General features: G+C 42.4%; 1 protein-coding gene across 1 annotated transcript in view; it reads left to right on the top strand.

Annotated features, from left to right (window-relative positions):
- The window catches only part of MPRIP (myosin phosphatase Rho interacting protein), a 564,937-nt gene that overhangs the window by 297,479 nt on the left and 246,819 nt on the right, over positions 1-20,639 (top strand). The window contains exons 13-14 of the mRNA XM_086940861.1: positions 5,575-5,691; positions 8,545-12,384. Coding sequence (XP_086796987.1) covers positions 5,575-5,691; positions 8,545-12,384 — 3,957 coding nt within the window. The remainder of the gene's footprint in view (positions 1-5,574; positions 5,692-8,544; positions 12,385-20,639) is intronic.

Genomic DNA, 20,639 nt, shown 5'->3' with positions numbered 1-20,639 from the left:
TAGGTCCAGCAGTATCAAGACTGCTGTTCCTCCCATATCCCGGATAGATCTAATGTCGTCCGCCGATTTAACCAGGGCGGTCTCTGTTCCATGGAATTGGCGGAAGCCATCAGACTCTAATACTAGATCCGGAGTGGAAACATAAACTGCTCTCCCATTACAAGCAATTAGACGATTTACCAACCATTAAACTTCTGAGCAGGATTCCTGATCAAGACTTACATATCTAAATAGGAAAGACCTCGTCGAACATGACAGACCTTCAGCCTAAGAAGAGGTCGATATTGAAGTGGACCTGTGAAAATCATCTGAATGGATGATGCTAGAAGGCTCACCAAATGAGCAAGAAGTCCAATAGAAAAGGTGGTCATCGTTCATCTGTAGAGAATTTCCCCTTTTTATCATTTTCACCTTGGCTTGTGGTAGTTGCAAAATGGATGTATCTGAATCGATCAGAAAACTCAAACATTCCATCTGCTTTCAGGATACTAGAGCAGACTTTTCCTGATTTATCAAGGATCCCAGATTCTGCAACAAACTGATGACTATTGTTAGCTGGTCTAACAAAGGGGTCACTGTCCTGAGCCAATAGAAGAAAATTATCCAAATAGACTAATAATCTTCCTCCCTGCGCCCTCAAGTAAACAACTAGTGGTTTCACAACTTTCCTAAAGCACCATGGGGCTGACAAAAGTCTGAATGGCAGAGGCATGAATTAGTAAAACCTGTCTTTCTATTGAAATTGAAGAAACGTGCTGAAGGATTTGTTTATAGGCATTATGGAGGTATGCAACTTGGAGAACCAATTAGATCATCCAGTAACAGATCTCATAGATGTATATTAGTCACCATCTTGAATTGATGATAGACCACCATATTTTTGAATTATTTGAGATTTATTACTGGACGGAACTCTTTGCTCTTTTTTCTGTACCAGAAAAACTGTGCTTAGGAATCCAAAGGATCGTATGCCATTACCCCTTTAGCGTTTTTTGAAGAAGAAAATCAATTTCCTGAGTTACTAGAAAGTCCTGATTCTTTGAGACCAGGAGTGCAGAAGGAAATGCATCTTCAAAAAGGCTCTCTGTATAGTTCTATACCTCACCAATGTCCCGTTTGCTAAACCCACGGTGTCTGCCGAAATGTTGTGTCATGCAGGTAGGGGAAAAAATCAACACCTCGTAGAAGTTGACCAGAGTTTGAAAGGCTTACCTCTTATTCGACCTCCTCTTTGGCGAGAACCTTGGTTTCTAAAGCTTCTGCCTCTTTGAGGAAAAACCTGGGTCTTGAACTCTTGAACTGCATTCCTCCCCTTGAGGGATATTTTCCAACAAAGTGGTTCCTGCCTTTGCCAGTCCGGACAAAAACCCAGATATCTCTTATTGCCTCAGGAAGTGCCACCAGGAGGGAACTTTCTTTCACATTTTGTGGGAATGTCCAGTTGCCGAAACGTACTGGAAAGAAGTCACAGAACAAATGAAGAGAGCAGGGGGGAAAACCTAACTGCACACCGAAATTATGCCTACTAAACCTATGGGAGGCCACGGATCTAACCCAAACTGAGAAATCATGGATTTCATTAGGCTGGGCCCTTGCAAAGCGAAATATCGCACAAAATGGGGTGTGGGGGAATCCGCAACAATCAGAGAATGGGTTGCAGATCTGGATAGAGCCATGATTTCAGAGAAGGATGTTTTTAAGCACAGAGGATGCCCTAAAAATTGGATCGTAAGTGGGCTGCCTGGAACAGGCACAGGGGTGAAATATGCTTGTCCCCTACGGTGGAGCTACGTCACCGTGACGTAAGACTGCTAGAACTATTAAATATCGAGGGGGAGATATCGGGATGAATAATTATTTCTGGAGCAGTACATTGAGAGCCATCTGTACATTTACTGTACCTGTATGTATACAACTGATGGCCTGTCATGCTGTGCTTTTTGTTGCTTTGTTCAATAAAAAGAGTTTAAAAAAAAGATAAAAAAATATATTTACTTAATTAGACCTGGGCCTTGCCAATTGAAGAAACAGTGGAGATAATCATCTCCTTAATTAATCTCCAAACGACAGACTGTTTGCCTAGTGACCAGCTTCCTTTGCTGCTACGATTCCCAGCTTTGGTCAATCTTCAACAGGAGACCTTTGCGCCTCTCTTGAGCAATTGCTGTGTTGGAGTTGCCCGAGTAACCAATAGTCCTTGGTGCCCAATTAGAAGAGTATATGGATCAATCTATGTGCCCTCTAGCATTGCCACTTCTGATATATGTAGTATTCTTGAAAGAGGACCTGTTAAATCTAAACGTTTATTATGGCAATTAATTGAGGCCCAATAAAACCCTTTGCCAAATTTAGGGAAAAGAGCACCTTTTTGGATCTATAATGGAGTTGCAGTAATACCACTAGGTAAGGAAGAAAGAGGACATTCTGATTTTAACCTATTCCGGGATTTCCAAAGGTTGACGCAGTCTGGCAGAAGTGTATATGCCACATGATCTAGTAGAATCCTTTCCATTCCATGGAATTGGGATGAAGGAACGAACATAGATGCATGAGGAGTACAAAGTTGTCAGTTCTATTCTATGAGTGGACTCTACTGATGTCTCATTAAGAGATGCTTTACGCCTGTCCTATGGGGTCTCAAACCAGATAGTATCACCTGGTTCTTGATCAGCGCCCCCCATCCCAATGGGCAGAGTGGCCACGCCTCATATCTTTTTTTTGTGACAAGAAGAGTGTCGGGCTGAGCAAAGGTCAGCCTGAAAGGCATTCTTCTTGTTGAGGTCAGGCAGTCAGGAGCTATACATGTGCAGGCTCCTAGTTGCCTGGGCTGAACTTTGCCAGGCTGAAGATATCAAAGCTCTGTGAGTGGGGCCTCTTGAGCCTGGTAAAGCGCCTCAGGGCCCTCCATCTCTTGACGAGGGGGAGCGTCATTGATAGGCTCGCCCCTGGGTTGCTCAGTTTTAAATTCTGAAGTGTCCAAGGCCGAGGATCTATCACTGATACCTTGTCACAGAGTGGGGTGTGGTTAGCAACACTCACTGACCCATCCCACGCTGTGACGTGGTAGGAACGTCTGCCTCCCCTTATTGGTTTACCTAAGGTGAGTCATTGGAAAAAGGCAACAGTCCCAGCCCTTCTGGGACCTCTGAGACTTCCATCTCTGAGAGCTGCAGCAAGTAAGTTCAATTTTTTTATGTTTGGTGCATGCATGTATGAATATTTATGTGTGAGTGTTGTGACTGGATATGTGTGTGTGTGTATTTGTGTGTGTGTCTATGGGTGTGAGTGAGTGTAAATATGTGCGTGTGTGGCTCGCCTTCCCACTAAAATTACAAGCTGCCACTTATCTTGATCTGGATCATATTGGTTTAAATAATCAGAGACATGCAGATATGTCACCTGAGCAGGAGGGTTAAATTGAGCTGCCAAATGAAAACCCTCTTAGCCAGGAGGGCCAGAATCAACAATATCCGTAATATAGCAGTTGACAATCCTTGTAGCAGTTGACATGCTGGCATTTAGTTGAGAACTGGCCAGACTGTTGATTCATGGAGAACCTGTCCTATTCATTTTGAGTTAAAGGGTGCTTTATTTCCCCATTTTTCTGGGTCTCTACATTAGTATTATATGGCTTCTGTGATACAAACGTACTTACCAATACCTCTAAATACTCATTAATATTTTAAATGGAATCAGCCACGGCCTGTTGGACCAAATCTTTGAAAACAATAAGATTTAAAAAAAATATCTGTGCGTCCTCGTCCTGTTCAAAGGAGGGATTTTCCATGGATATATTGACTACTTTTAGCAAGAACAATGGGACCCCCCTCAAATTTCAATAAGGTCAGGGAATGAGGGGAATGAGAAGAACACAGCATAAATAGACTTCCCTCTTAGACCATACTCATTTCAACATGAAATACTTCATCTGCTTGTCTCCAATAAATCTCAGAAGTACAATGGTGACAATCATACAAGATATAACATTACAATGATTATTTATTCAATTTTTATTTACACAAACAATTTTTATCCATTTTTACTATCAAGGCCTCCTAGGGTCCAAACTATTTGTTGTCCTTTTTTTAAAAATATGAAAAGAGTATATTTTATTTTTTTCTTTATGATATCTCATTTCATTACAAAATTGCATAGTTACATGCTTCATATAAATAGAGAAAAACAAGACATCATATATACAGTATACAAAGAACAGAATAACAATGCACCCCCAGGATACACAACGCTCATCTACCAAACATACTCACACATTAATTCACCCTCACCATATACATTCATACAAAAATCTGTACAAGGCTGAATTCTAATTGACAAAGAGAATTCTCTGTCAAAGTGTGTGTCATGAGACACTAGATGAAATTCCGCACTTTAGAGTGGTCGACGCACGTTTCGGTGGTACAACGCCACCTTCTTCAGGACCTCTCCAGATTCAAGCTAGCAGTTCCCAGGGAACATAAAAGAGAAGGCAAGTGACATCCAATATCCAAGATAATGGATGAAATATCCTGCAAGAAATGGTTTCAGAACATCTCCTTCTTTCTTCACAACCAGTGAGTGGGCTATCCTTTACAATGTAGGTACCGTCCGTTTGATTCTAACGACTGGTGTACGTTCGGCCCATATAGATGAGCATCCACAATTTCTGGATTAAGAAAATTCCTTATGTATTTGAATCATTGCCAAGCCAGTCCAACGATTCTCTTTCAGAGATTTTTTTATTTTAATCTAATATAAGGCATCTCCAGACTCACAGGTATATAGTAACCTCCTCATGAGTAAAACGATCCATCTGTTGTGTCAGCCGTCATAGGCACGGGTTCGAAGAAAAGGAAAAATTCTTCTAATGACTACTTTGCCAAAATATATAATATGATTAGTAATCAAACAATATGTATAGATGTTCAATACAAAATAAATGCTGCTCAAGGTACGCAGGCTGAAGGACCAAAGAAAGACGAAAAATAAGATAATAGCTGAAATGATTGTGACAAATGCAACTGGAGTTTAATTAAGGGCCTCAGAAAAAAGATGTCCACATCGGAATCGAACTTTAGTTAGGTTGTCTTGAAGAATCCTGGTCTTCAGAGGCCGGATACAATAGCCTATGAAAACAAGGCGAACTGTGCTCTACAGGAAGGTCATGACGAGGAGAGTCGTGCAGCAGGCATTGCGCCTCACAAAATATAAAATGTATGTAATATAAAACCTAATGATAGGAAAAGAACGTAAGAGATGAACATGTCTGGATGAAAAGGGGACTTGTTGCTCCCGGTTAGGATTGTTCATGAACTGGCTGCATGTTTATAGGTTGATGGGCATTGGGACTTCCGGTGTCGTTTTTGCGACAAAAGTTCATGAGAAAATTTGTGTATGTCTTGGCCGATATGTATATACAGTAAGATAAATGCAGAAGCCTTCGGTCTTGCAATGAAATTGTAAGCCTGTCCCTACCACAAGTTTAAACAAAATAAGATGGTACAAAGAAACCCAATCTTACAAAAATTCTGTATACCTCTTCATTTTCACGGATGTTTTCCTTTTTTCTTCTCTCAGTTGGAGCAGAGCCAAAAAGAGGTTTCCCAGCTCCTTGAGCAGAATCTCCAGCTGCAGGCCCAGCTGAAGGAAGCGCTGGAGCGGCAACAGAGTGCCCGGGATGGTTACGTGTTGCAGGTACAGCTATGATTATTCATTTACTTTTCATATAACTCTTCAACTTCTGTTCAGGCCACCTTGATCCTGAAGCTTCTACAGGACAGGAGATATGCAAAAGCATCTTGTAGCCCAAGACAGAAAGCTCTAACAGTCGTCACATGTCAGACTTCAACTCTTTGGTAGTACCAGAAATATAATGGTTTTCTAAGATCTGATCAAATCACACTGCAAAATTTTGAGAGCCCAGAATAATGCTATATTTCTAGTAGAAGAAAAAAATATTGAACTATTGTAATTTTTCTACCATTGGTTAAAACAAAGGAATTCCTGATTTGTATTTTCCCTCTCTTTAATTGGGTGTACAGCGAGGAGGTCTTGTATTTACTATGTCCAGTAGGGTAGATTAAGCCGTTTCTGCTCCTGTGGAGTCATACGGCCAGATTCATCAAGCTTAATTGCGCTCGCAAAGGGCCAGATTCTGAGAATCTGGCCCTTTGCGAGTGCAATTTTTGCATTTGGGATTCATCATCCCAAATGCAAAATTTGCTATTAAAGAATTCGCACATTTGCGAGGAATTGCATTTAAGGAATCTCTATTTGAGATTCCTTAAATGCAAATTATGAACCATTTTCAAATTGCGATTCGTCAAGCTTAATTGCGCTCGCAAAGGGCCAGATTCTGAGAATCTGGCCCTTTGCAAGTGCAATTTTTACATTTGGGATTCATCATCCCAAATGCAAAATTTGCTATTAAAGTATTCGCACATTTGCGAGGAATTGCATTTAAGGAATCTCTATTTGAGATTCCTTAAATGCAATTCATGAACCATTTTCAAATTGCGAATTCGCAATTTTGGGCCGCTATTTACCGTGAGGTCAAACCTCGTGGTAAATAGCGAAAACTTAGAAAAATGCATTTAAATGCATTTTTCTAAGTTGCATGTTACACACACACATGTCCTTTTGACATGTGTGTGCGCAACACCGATGTAGATTACCTTTCAGGGGTGCTACAGGGTGTCTTTTGGACACCCCTGGCACCCTTGAAATTGCATTCTTATTTGCGATTAGCAAATTGCTAATCGCAAATAAGGAATAACTCCCCAATAATTCCTATGGGCCTTTAATCGCAAAGAAGGAGGCTGTAGGAATCGCAATTTATTTAGCGATTTTTACATGAATCCCGATTTGCAAGTCCTTAATAGCGATTCCTTAATAATCGCTATTAAGGACTCGAAAATCAGGAAATTGATGAATCTACCTGATAGTTTTTACAAAGGGAAGACGCGATTGCTTGTCTTGGTGAAAACCGGCAGCCTATACAATATGTGTCCCTACATACACCGTAGGGTGCTAATGTGCGGTTGAGCTTAACAGAGCAGAAAACCTTTCACCATGGGCAGCAAGACTGCACTAGAGTTAAGCGATGGCAGTACAGCATATATCTCCACCTGTCAATGCATTGCAGTGCATTGCATTCTGTCTCAGCAGTGTACATACAGGTGAATTCACTCAGTGAGACCAAGGGACTCAGTGAGAACAATTGTTTCCATTCTTTCGAATTTGTGGCTGTCATCTTTCTCCTCTGGTACCTTCCCTCCACAGCGCCAAGAAACCGCTAGGTGAATGTTGCGCTCTATAAATATTTTTAAATTCAAATTCAAGGGTGCCCCGTTGTATTTCTGTGAACAACTATGCATTTGCATATTTCTTTATGAAGAGGCTATCGTAAATTTAAACCACTGCTCTCTTACAAAACACAACCTGCTCCACTATTGTATGATGAAGGAAGATATTTTTTACTTTTTACATTAATTAATGTTTGAAGATAGTATATCGTTTCAGAACAAATGTAATCTAATGTGCAATATCTGAGATGTGATCACTAACTTGTTGTTTCGGTAATCTTGCATGGCGTGGTGTTTGGCATGATTTTTAAACTTATGTAACTGAGTGTCACATCTGTGGGCTTTTCCTACCAATATAAAATACAGCAAGGCAGGTCAAATTCTATGCTTTAAGGCTGTGCTTTCAGTTTCTGGTTTGATTTACTTTGTATACATCATCATTCTCTGGCCTTTGCATGACTTTGTCTGTTCTTTATTTTTTCTCTTGCATGCTCACACAAATTAATTTTGAATTTCACTCCGGATTCGCTCCTCCTTACAATCATGCTCCCATCCATCTTTGTCTTGTCTCCACAGGTAGGCAAAGTGCACGTACTTTGTGTCATGAAACTTTCATGAAAGTGAAAGTTGAATACATCCGTTCATATGCTAATAAATGACATTACTGGTGGCACTAGTCTCCTCTTCCCGCATTTCGCCGGAGGTGATGTCATTCACTTTAAATTCTACCTCTCATTATAACTTGCGTTGAACTATGTGTTTTATTTTTTTTTTAGAATGTAAAGGTGAATCCTGCCTGTTTCTCTCATAGTTACCTTTCTAGTTTTGTGTCTTCCGATCATCCTGTCAATGTTTTTGTTCATTTTGTACATTCTCTTGTTTTCTTTTTTATTGTAGCTTGCATCTCTTTCGTAATGTAATGTTGTCCAGTCCCCTTAAGGTTTATTTTTTTACCGTTTGTTGATTCTCTTTGCTTTTCTATTTTATTTGAACTATTGTTTTTTTCTTTGTCCTTTGTTGAATAAATATTTGTGAACTATCACAAACCATGTGTTTGTTGATAACATTGAAAGTAAAGAAAATAAAAATTAAGCACAGTAAAAAAAACTATCCAAAATAAAAGCAGTTAGATAAAAACAAAATGAACTGAAGCTATTCTAAGCTTCCAGCTGGCCAGAGGTGTGACACTCAGAACCTGGAACCCAGAGTGTTACTAATTAAGTATTTAATCAATTTTTTTAAGACTGAGGTTGCTACCTCATCATCCGGCTCCTGGCAAAGACTACACAAAGTGAATGAAGATCTTCAAAATGAGCTGGAAGTTCAATGTCGGCGGCAAGAGTTAATCAATCAGCAAATCCAGGCAATCAAACTTAGCTACGACGAGGCAAAAGATGTCATACGGCATCATGAAGCAGAAGCTCAAAGCCTACAGGCACGCTTGAGTAGTGCAGCTGCAGAGCTAGCCATCAAAGAACAAACTCTGACCAAACTGAAGTCTGATTTGAACATCGAGAAAGAGAAAACGAAAGAGCAATTGGAGGAGTGGCAGCAAACAGAAACAATGTTGAACTCCCAGCTACAATCCAGTGAACTAAAACTAAAGCACGTAGAAGCTTTGCTCCTAGAAAAGACACAAGAGTTGAGAGAGATTGAGCTACAGCAAGCATTGAAAAGGGATTATCAAAAAGAAATGCAAAGGCTTCAAGAGCGGCTGGCAGACCTGAGCAGCCAGCTTGTTGCTAGTGAAAAGGATCGCATTTCAACAGAGGAAAGGCTGCAGAAGAATTATGAAACATTGCTAGAGAATGGCCAGAAGGAAAAACAAGTGTTATTACTGAGCTTAAAAGAAGCTGAGGATAAAGTTAGGGAGTATGAACAATTGCTCCAGGATGATGAGCAACAGATGGAGGCTCTTCAAAAAGAGAAACTGAATGTGAAACTTGAAGAAAGTGAGATTGTGCATGTATTAGAGGAGCAGCTCGAGTTGAAGGAGGCCAGCATCCAGAAGCTGACAGACTGCATCAAGGTCCTTAAAGAGGAAAGGGATCGTCTGATTTGTAGATGCCAAGAGATGATGAACCAGGTCACAGAATCTGACAGTGAAGTTGGTAAACTACAGACGAGATTGAAGTTGGAAGAGACTGATTATTGCAACCTGGAGAATGCATTTGAAAAAGTATCTGTAGACTTTCAAAGGATGCACAGGGTGCTAAAAGAAAAGGAAGATGAGCTGAAGTATGTGAAAGAAAATCAGAAAAAAATGGTTGAGAGGAAAGATCAGGACATGAACGAAGCCTTGATCAAAATGACTGCTTTGGGTAACAGTTTAGAGGAAACTGAAAGAAGGTTACAGGATGCCCTGAAGAAATTGGCAAGCAGTAGTCCTGGGTCACAAACGAGAGGGGTAGAAGAAATTGGTACCAATGTTGATGCCGTCGAAAATCTTGTTCCATGTTTTAAAAACCAATCACAAGCTCTTGATGGTGCATCATGTACACAGCAGAGTTTCAATAGTTTAGACAGAAATCAAAGACAAATATCCAGCGAATTGTCAACTTTGTCAGACCATAGCCCTCAAGTAGGGCTATCTGAAAGCCTAGCTAAGGAGACACTTGAGAAAATGCTGGCCCAGCACGACTCTGGTAACATAGGAGCTAAAAGACAAAGAATCCGTTTCTCAAACATTCAGTTCCAGAAATATGTACATGCAGATGGATCAGAGAAAAACTGGTCCAGCAGCACATCATCAGATACCAGTCAAGACAGATCACTTTCAGAAGAAAGTGCATCTTCAGAACCAGCTCTTCATTACATTACATCTGGAGCAGGTGACCCTGAGACCTATCTCTCAGTAATTCATTCTCTGGAAACTAAACTTTATATTACAGAAGAAAAGCTGAAGGATGTAACTATGAAATTAGAGAGCCAAAGGGGGCAAAATCAGGAGACTTTGTTAGGCCTTCATAGCCAGTGGGCCACAACCGAGTCCCAACTCAGAGAACATCTCCAGGGTAGTTTATCCCAAGTCAACATTTTGAAAAATCAGTTAGAAGAAGAGCGAAAAGAAAAGTTAAGTCTAAAGGAATGCAGTTCTAGGGAGTTGGAAGACTTGTATGTAAAAAAAGAAAAGGTGATTTCCTGCTTAAAGATATGCAAAGAAAAGCTCAAATCCATGCTCATTGGACAAAAAGATCCCGAAATGTGGTTTCTTAAGTTGTCCAGCCTGGAAGTGACTTTATCGAATGTGATCCAGTTTTTGCAGAAGGGAATGTTGTCCTCTCTTATGAGGAGTAATAGTTGTACCCCCGAGGCAGAGGCAGAAAACACCATTTTAGAAGAAACCTCAATTCCTTGGTGTGAGCCACAAGAACTATCTTCTGAAGATAAGCTGAGGTTGCTTTCTGAGAAACTAGCTTTAGAATCCTCTCTGCTAGACCGAATTGCAGACTCTTTAAAAAACATAGGGTCTGGAGTTTCTCAGGCCCTCCAGAGCATTTACCAGACAGCGGAAATCCATTCTGCAGAGCCATTAGACACAACTATGTCTATTACAAATGCTTTAGCAGACAAATTGCTGTTGGAAAACGAATTTTGGGACAGGGTAGACACATTAAGTAAAGAAGTAAGGGCACAAGACAAAGACATGCAAAGTCAATCAGACATTATTAATGTTAGTTTGGCTGATAGTTTTGTTAACGTATTAGCAGACTGTACGCTGATAAAAGCAGAGTTGAGTTTTGTAGCACAAAAGATGAAACAACATTTTCTTCAAAAGCTTAAAACTCTTGAAACAGACTTTCAACAAACCAAAATGTCTCTTTTGCAGCATAGACAAATTTTAGAGGATATTATACAATCCTACAGGACATGTGACGCTGAAAAGGTAATGCATCTTATTTCCAAAATAGTGGAAGCCCATGAGGATATGTTAAAATGTAGTCCAGCACCTAATGAGTTGGCTCCAGCACAGCAAGATTCGCATCAAGATGAAACCATTCAGCATCATAGTCTTCCTGAATGTAGCAGTAAGATACCTATTTCTTGTCATGGTGAACTTGCCCAAGAACTCAGAGACAAAGCAATTGCGCTTAGACAGATAAACACAGCATTGCTAGCCTTAAAACCAGATGACTGTGTTCCCAGTTGTCAGAGAATCCTTGACATATGTCACAGACTGTCTGGTAACATTTGTATGATGAAACCTGGGTACCATTCACTTTTGGTCCAAGATGCAATCCTTCAGACTCAACTATGCTATGCAACCTGTAAACTTAAGATAGAGTATGAAAGAGAGCTCATGTTTTACAAAGACGCTTGGAGGAGCACTGACATTTTGTGCAAAGAACAGGCAAAGAATCTAGCTGGTGTTGGACAAGAGTACCAAGAAATGCTTCAGAAGCAGCAAGCTAAGTACTATGAGATCATATCAATCATTCAGCAGGAGAACGCAGAGCTTGATGCCAAGGCAAGTCAGCTGGACTGTAAAGAGAGAGACCTCAAGGAAGTTGAAAAAACACACAGAGAAAGTATACTTGAGTTGAAACGTAGGTATGAAGAAGAGATTAAGGATTATATGGAGAAATTAACTAATACAGAGGATACCTTTCAGGCGGAGAGACTGCATAGTTTAAACACATTGGATGCAGTAGTGAAAGACAGAGAAAATATAACCTCTCTTTTCAAGGAGCAAATGCAAACTTTGGAAGTTCAGCATCACCTCAGGATAGAAAAACAGCAGCTTATACACCAGGGCGAATTGCAGGCTTTACATGATCACTACAGTCATTGCATCCAGGAACTGCAAGAGAAAGTCAACAGTTATTCTCAATTACCCTGTGATACCTTGTCATCTGAAGGACAACCAATGAAGGTTCACAGTGTTACCTCACCTGTAGCAGAGCTGAGTCCTAGAGCACCATTCGAAAGAGATGAAATGGAATCCACAAGTATCCTCAAAGGAAGGATCGAAGAGCTGGAAGCACAGCTGCAAGTCATGAGATTGGAACTTGAGCAAAAACATCTGGAAGGCAGTGCCACAGCACTCAGTGAAAAATATCAGAAAGACTTTGAGAATCTTAAGGTTTAAAATCTATTCATGTATATATACTTATATATAGTACCTCTGTCTGTTTCATGCGATAATTACATACTTATTCAATTTTACTATTTGTACTTAAAAGCTAATTATGAATGCTGTGATTTTTCAAGCATGCATATCCTATATGCCACACTGGTTTCTTCATAGAGGAAGACCTTTTAAGTTATGCTGCAACCTGCAGCAAACATTTAAAAGCTTAAACACTTTGCAGTGATAATTGATGTTGCCACCTCACACAATTCATATAGGCAACCCAGGGAGCTAATTACCCATTCTCTTGATATGGGTAAATATTTTTCTTTTTAACTCAAACAATTTTCATTTTATGGGTCGGCAGAAACCTTTCCACAGAAATAACTCACTTTGAAAGTTTTAAATGTTGAACAATATGTGTGCTGTGTTGTGTCCATACTAAGTCAACATGGGATTTACTAAATATCAAATGGCATACTCTTGTGTTAGGCAGACTCCCGTAGAGTAGGTCAGGCATCAAGAATAAGGATCGGTTTTGGTAAGAAGCAAGTTTTTTGGGATTTTCTGAACTTGTGATGAACTTAAATTTAGCATACGTGGAGAGGGCATCCCACAGCTATGCCGTTGCCACAACAAAGAACCTGTCCTGACACATCTTATTTAGAGATCTGAAGTCTATCAGAATTTAATGTACCCCAGACGTGAGGGGTTGTTTATGGGTGACTTTTAAGGTAATCTATGAATTTAATTTACTTTATTTTAATGGGTACTGCAGGGATAAAATAATTTCTGCAATTTTAAGAGTTGTAGACTCAAAGAGCCTTGTACCTGACGTGCATTTCCTTTTCATTGTAAGGTCTGAATGGAGGAAGGGATGTGATCCCTTTACAGATAATGAAATGGAATATGCCATTATGTCCCAGGTCTTTTGGAGTTCACAACATTATCATTCATCCTTATACTAGCATTAGCAATGAGATAAAAGCAGCAACTTTGAACCTGTTTTATGGGAGGCCAAAAGTGCCAGATTATATGGAGTGTTATCAAATGAACAAAAGCATGCAGTCTTCTAAAAATAGGCTGCTAAGTTGATAAAAAAAATGTCCAAAAGGAAAGCAAGATCTTTTGATTAAGCCACAGGTTCCTAATGCATCCTAATTCAACAACCAGAATATCTCCAGTTAAGTTTTAATTCATTCATTCTCAAATATAATTGTCAGGAGTTTCAGTGAGTTTAATCTTAGCCTGTTGTTATTCATTGAATATCTGGCTGCTTGTAAACATTTTCATTTCCATTCTTTATTTCGGCAGGAATTTGCCATAAAAGATAGCAAGGCACATTATACAAATAAAACATTGCATTATAACATAACAATCCTGCGGTAACAATGGTAGGTAACTTCATTCGAAAAGATTTAAATCACAGCACTCTCTCTGGGTACCTACACAATAGGATAAACCGGCTCAACCACAAATATTATAGCTTTACACAATACATGCAATATGTAAAAAGGTCCACTGTAAAAATTGAGGGGTATTGCTATTAACGGAGGTTTAAAAATTAGCATTTTCTTTTGTGTCCCAGATTGATAAAAGTCTTCTCTTATGCCACATTGCTTCCAGAAATTTGGCTACAGCAAAAACAACCATATTTGAGAGGTCTGCTTTAAAAACTCTGTATGCCTGCATACAGTGTGTGAAGCCCATGTTTTTACATGCAGGTATAATCCAATACCTTTTTGCCTTGGCATACGCAGAACAGAAGAACAATATGTGTAGGTCATTTTCCTGCTCAAATTTACACCCAGGGCAATAGCTCAAAGAAGGCTGGGTCCATTTACTTGTAAAATCTCGGATCGGCAAGGTACCATACCTCCATTGTAGGTACAATTTCCTTGTGGTAGTCGGAAATATGTCGTCTAGGACATGCTCAAATTTAAAAAAGTCTTTGAACTTTAAAAACATTTCAGTAAGGGTGCCAGGTTGTGTGTCTTGCGTGTGAGCTAAAAGTTTCCTTTCATGAAACAATGAAACCAACTGCTTACGTATGACCCCGGCACCCGCAGTCGCAGGGTCAAACCACAGTGTATGCAGACCTAGGTGCCCAAGTTAATTTTTTAAGTAATTAAACCACGTGATTTTCCCCACATTCGGGAGGGTTAGGATTTTCTGTAGCTCTAACCTGTAGTTCACTAGCTCAGGCGTAGTCCAAATCCTCCACCAAAAAATTGAGGGCTTACACCCAGCTCCTTGTTGAGTGGCTAAAGCCCAAATCGAACCTCAGGGGAAGAAGGGGAGTACTAGGGGGTAGAAATAAGAGCTGCCTGAGGAATTTATTCTCCTTGGCCACCAACTCCCGTTTACACGTGTGGCCCCAAAGTTCACCACCATACATAACCGCTCCCCTGGCCTGAAGTTTGTATATTTCTAGGGGTGGCCCAATCGGCTTAATGGTAGATTTGTTTTTATTTACAAGCCTGATGATTCCGCCCGCCAGTTGGGCCAGTTTCAGTTGGGATTTGATTTGGTGATCACCCCAGGACATTCTTTCGTTTATAGTAACCCCCAGGTATTCGAAAGTTTGAACCCTTCCTAGCCTACTTCCACCAATTCTTGGATTTGGGCGAGTTTTTGACGGAGGATTAAAGATTATATATTTTGTTTTGAGAGCATTGATCTCAAGACCATGCTCACCACAGAATGCCTCAAATCCGTCAAGCACTCGTTGGATTCCCATGGGTGATTTAGATAGCAGTAGGGTGTTGTCCGCGAACATAATCGCCGGCACCCTGCTGCCAGCAAGCTTAGGAGCATCACTATTTGGTACCCCGTTCAGATGGGCGAATACCCCATTGGCGTAGAGGCAAAACAGGGTTGGTGCCAACACACAGCCCTGTCTTACCCCTCTGTCAACGGGGAATCTATTCAATAGCGTGCCACTCCTGCCACATCTGAACTGTGCAGGAGTGGCACGGGCCAACTTTCCTTAGATTCACTGGTTGTAGCCAATGCATGCGAGAGGGCAAACTCTCAGGGGTCAGGTGACATACCACCTCCTGATAAAGAATCTAAATGATTAGACGCGTCGGGTAAACGTATGGCATCTCAAGCTGCAAACTCATGGAGAATACAAGCACACAAGCCCTTCTAGCAAGATACGATAGGGCCTACTATGATGAGCTGGAAAAGCTAATTTAACATCTACCTCAAGAATATAAGGACAAAGCCAATGACCTTATACAGGAAGGCAAACTAATAACCAATAAATCCATCAAAGGCGCGCACGACACAGCAGACACCATGTCCTGTGCAATAAATACCAGTGTTTTACTACGCAGACATGCCTTGCTCAGGGTATCTGGATTTAAACAAGAGGTACAAAATACCATCCTAAATCAACCCTTTGATCAGGAGCACCTCTTTGGCCCTGCAGTTGACACATCCTCGGAAAAGATTAAAATGGACACGGAGACCGCAGAGTCTGTGGGAGCCTTACAGTCACCATCTGCCAGAGGCTCCTTTTCTCGCTCTTTCTATAGTGCGGTTTCCAAGACAAATACATCAGACCATCCATCCTCATCCAATAAAAGTTCTAACCAGAGCTCCTTTTCCAGGGGATACAATAGAGGAGGTTACAAAGGGAACAACAACAAGGGTAGAGGGAGGGGTAACAACACCCGCAACTCCCCTAATAACAAACAGTGACTTTCCTGCGCTTCCCCCCGATTATCCCTCTCCTGTCGGGGGACACCTCTCACAGTTCCTGCCTATCTGGAATTCCATCACAACAGACAAGTGGGTAAGACAGATTATCCAGTATTGTTATTGCCTGGAACTCACTTCTACGCCTCCCAACATTCCTCCAAAACAGCGTCTTATGTCATTAGAACATCTGACGCTCCTCAAACAGGACGTCTTAGCAATGTTACAAAAACATGCAATAGAACCAGTACCTGTGCCTCGTCAGGGCACAGGGGTCTATTCCCTTTATTTTCTAATCCCAAAAATGGACGGCTCTTTCAGGCCAATACCGGACCTCAGACCACTCAACTTTTACATTCAATCAGACCACTTCCACATGGTCACTTTACAACAAGTGCTTCCACTACTACAGCAAGGCGACTTTCTCTCCACGCTAGATCTAAAGGATGCCTACTTCCACATTCCCATACATCCTGCTCGCAGGAAATAGCTCAGGTTTGTGGTAGATGGTCCACACTACCAGTGCAAAGTTCTCCCATTCGGAGTCACTACAGCACCCAGAGTTTTCCCCAAGTGCCTTGCAGTGGTTGCAGCCCATCTGAGAAGACAACAAATTCATGTCTTTCCTTATTTGGACGATTGGCTCATAAAGGCAAACTCCCACAACAGCTGTGTTCAACACACATTCCGTACAATACAATTGCTTCACAGTCTGGGATTCACAATAAATCTAGGCAAATCCCATTTCCAACTGTTCACAATACAACAATATCTAGGAGCTACAGTGAATACTTCCACAGCCCTAGCATATCCCAATCCGGTCAGGATAAGTGCTATACAAATGCTAGTTCAAAGATTTCAGCCATAACACTCACTACCAGCAAGAGTGTTCATGCAGCTAATAGGAATGATGGCCTCTTGCATTTTTCTCGTTCCTCATGCAAGACTGCAAATGCGTCCATTACAAGAGTGTCTAGCACGTCAGTGGAACCAAGCTCAAGGTCCGCTAACAGATCTGGTGTTGTGGACGACCGCACCCATCGCTCTCTGCAGTGGTGGACCACAAAAAACCTTTCCAAAGGGCGGTCGTTCCTCGAGCCAGTCCCACAGATAGTGCTAACAGATGCATCGCTCACTGGCTGGGGAGCACATCTTTAAACCCATGCCGTTCAAGGTTTATGGACCTCCCAACAAAAACAATTTCACATCAACTTCCCGGAATTGTTACCAAACTCTCTAGCGTTGGAGTCTTTTCAACCGCAACTACTAGGGAAAGCTGTCCTAATCCGTACAGATAACCTGATACAAACAAAAGCAAGGGGGACACACTCTCTCCAGTTATCCCACCTAGCACAGAGCATCTGGAGATGGGCCAATCCGCGGAAGATATATCTCCTGGCGGAACACCTACCAGGAGTACACAATCAGATAGCGGATCTGCTCAGATGTCAAACACAACAGATCCACGAATGGGAACTTCTTCCATTCTTTCACATGTGGGGACACCCAGAGATAGATCTGTTTGCCACACACCAAAACGCAAAATGCCCAAGCTTCGCATCCAGGTATTCACACCCATTGTCAAAAGGCAATGTGCTATGGATGAATTGGTCAGGCAAATTTGCTTACGCTTTTCTGCCTCTCCCACTCATTTCTTTACTATTGAGGAAACTCCAACAACAATCCCTCACAATGATCCTAGTTGCTCCAACATGGGCAAGGCAACATTGGTTCACAACTCTATTGGATCTATAAGTATTACCACATAAGAAGCTTCTCCTCTCACCCAATCTTCTCACTCAGAACCATGGAGAGATAAGACATCCAGGTCCCAATGGCTCCTGAAATCCTAGAGTTTGGCTACCTTAATCTCCCGCCAGACTGTATGAACATTATCAAAGAAGCTAGACGCCCTACCACAAGGGCATGCTTTGCGGCAAAATGGAAGAGGTTTGTCATTTTTTTTTAAAGACCTTTATTGTACACTTCCATTTTAACACAGCTTATGGTCTACAACCCTTTGGGCCGGCTGCATGAGTGATACAATAGGAACAGCATTATCTGGTTAACACAGCCGTTTAGCCGACATCCCTGGGGTCCGGCGGCGCATTTAAACAAGGTGTACATAATTCAAACAGATCACTTGTCCGATATGTCTTAGGCCTATCGGTTTTTAATTTTTTTTGTTTTTCCTAGTTTCTCGTAACCTGTAAACAAACCTACACGTTAACAGTGCACACGACCACAGTTCCACAAGTTGTTTTGGGATCACAAACCACAAATACAGCATTTAGTGTGAAGTCCCCCCAAGCACTTCACCCCGGACTATAGGGTAGCATCTTCAGTCCCATCCCCCCTCTAGCTCCTCATCAGAGCTGGCCTCCTCGTCCTCTGGTAATGGCTCACACAGGTCTCCCCTATATGTATTCCATGCAGACCAGACCTTATTTCATTTACGCGGGCAGGCTCTATTGACGCATACCGCCCGCTCCGTAAGCATTAGCAGGTCTAGATTCCTGCCCCACTGTGCTAACGTGGGCAGGTCTGGCGCGCCCCCTTTTTGCGCTATGTCTCGTTTAGCCACCATGATTGCCAACGTACCCCATATCAGACCATACCTAGACAGGTCAATTGGATCCCAGATGTTTAGTAAGCATTTACGTGGTTCAGGAGTCAGGGATACGTTTAGTGTTTGTGACAATGTGCGCATCACCTGGCGCCAGTAGTCGGCTATCAGGGGGCAGTCCCAGAGGGTATGGAATAATGTACCCTCCTACCCACAGATTCGAAGACAGTAGGGGTGCGGAGCTCTCTGCAACTTGTGTAGTGTGGTTCTCGTATAATATATACGATGTAGGATTTTCAATTGTACAAGCCTGAGCCTCGCCGAGATGCCCACCTCTCTCGGGGACGCCAGCGCCTCGTTCCATTCAACCTCATCCATGTCTCCCAGTTCTTCCACCCATCGTTCGCGCAGTTTCAGTGTAGGGTCTGTTTGGTTGTTTAATAATTTTTTGTAAGTAAGGGAAGTGGCACTACATTGCATATAGTCCGTGAGTAGTCTATCCTCTAACGGTGAGGATTCCGGGACCTCAGTGTCTGCAGGTATCGCCCGCAGCAGTGCGTGCCTTATCTGCACAGATCTATAGTTTTCGTTGGGCCCGAAGTCATACTGCTGCCGGAGATGGGAGAATGGCACCACTGTTCCCTTGTCCCACAGGTCTCCCACCGTGGATATGACTATGCTGTCCCACTGTGTAAACCCTTTGCTGCGTCTCAGTTGTCCTAATGCTTTAGTGTCCCAGAGCGGGGTAAGCTTAGTAATGATACCCCTCCACCCCAGTTTCGCCTGCGCCGCGTGCCACAGTAGAGCCGTGTGTTTCATGGGGCCTATCAATCGCGCCGCCTGAGCTTTGTTATAAAGCACTGAAAGCATACTGTCCGTGCCCAGTTGAGTCCTGTATGCCCTATAGGCTGGGTCGTCTCGAGGCGCATGGAGCCATTGGTTGATGATTTTGAGTTGGGCGGTCCAGTAATGCAATTGCAGGTTTGGTAAAGCAATCCCCCCCTCGAACCAACTCCTGTTCAGCTTGACATTTGCAATGCGCGCTGTCTTGTTGCTCCATAATAGGTTGGACACCAGCGTCGTGACTTGTCAGAAATAGCCCGGCGGGACCTGGTAAGTTGAGTTTTCCAAGGCATAGAGGAACCGCTGGAGAGCCATCATTTTGTAGAGCCCCGCCCTTCCGAGGAGCTTCAACGGCAACAAAGCCCAGTGTTTGACGTCATTACGGAGTCGGGCCAAGGGCGGAGTCAGGTTTTTGTCAAAGAATTCTGATTGGTTGTCGGTTATATAAATACCAAGATATTTGAATGGGGACGTGGTCAGCTGCAGTGGGCAGTCGCCGTCAAGTTGAGGCGCAGGTCCCTTCAGCACATAAATGACTGACTTTGACCAGTTAAGGGTGTACCCCGATGATGCCCCATAGTCGTCGCAGAGTGCCAGTAGGGCTGGTATACTTCTGTCCGGGTCCGTCAAGTACACCAACATGTCGTCGGCATACAAGGATGTGCGGTCCTCCCATCCCTCCTTCCAGCTAATGCCCTTTAGTAATGGTGTGGTTTTAAGCAGTGTCGCCAGAGGCTCCAAGACCAGGGCAAACAGAGGGGAGAGGAAGCAGCCTTGTTGGGTCCCTCTCGCTAGTAGGAATGTACGCGAAGTGTGACCGTTGGCTGTTACGTGCGCCACCGGGTTCGCATATAAAAGTCGCACTCAAGACATGAATTTGGGGCCGAAACCCAAACGCGTCAGGACCGCAAAGAGATGACCCCATTCTACCATGTCGAACGCCATTCTGACGTCCAAGGAAAGGATCACCGCTGATTCTGTTAATGACTTGGCTCGTGCTACCACTCCATGTACCCGCCGGAGATTAAGTGCTGTGCTCCTGTGCGGCATGAAGCCAGACTGATCGGGGTGTATCAGTGACGGGAGATGGGCCATTAATCTTGTGGCTAATAATTTCGCAAGAATTTTGACCTCGGCATTAATGAGCGAAATT

The sequence above is a fragment of the Lissotriton vulgaris genome, chromosome 10 (assembly GCF_964263255.1).
Source record: "Lissotriton vulgaris chromosome 10, aLisVul1.2, whole genome shotgun sequence".
Classification (NCBI taxonomy): domain Eukaryota; kingdom Metazoa; phylum Chordata; class Amphibia; order Caudata; family Salamandridae; genus Lissotriton; species Lissotriton vulgaris.
Note: the sequence above shows the minus strand (reverse complement) of the source record. Positions and strands in the feature narration are given on the sequence as shown.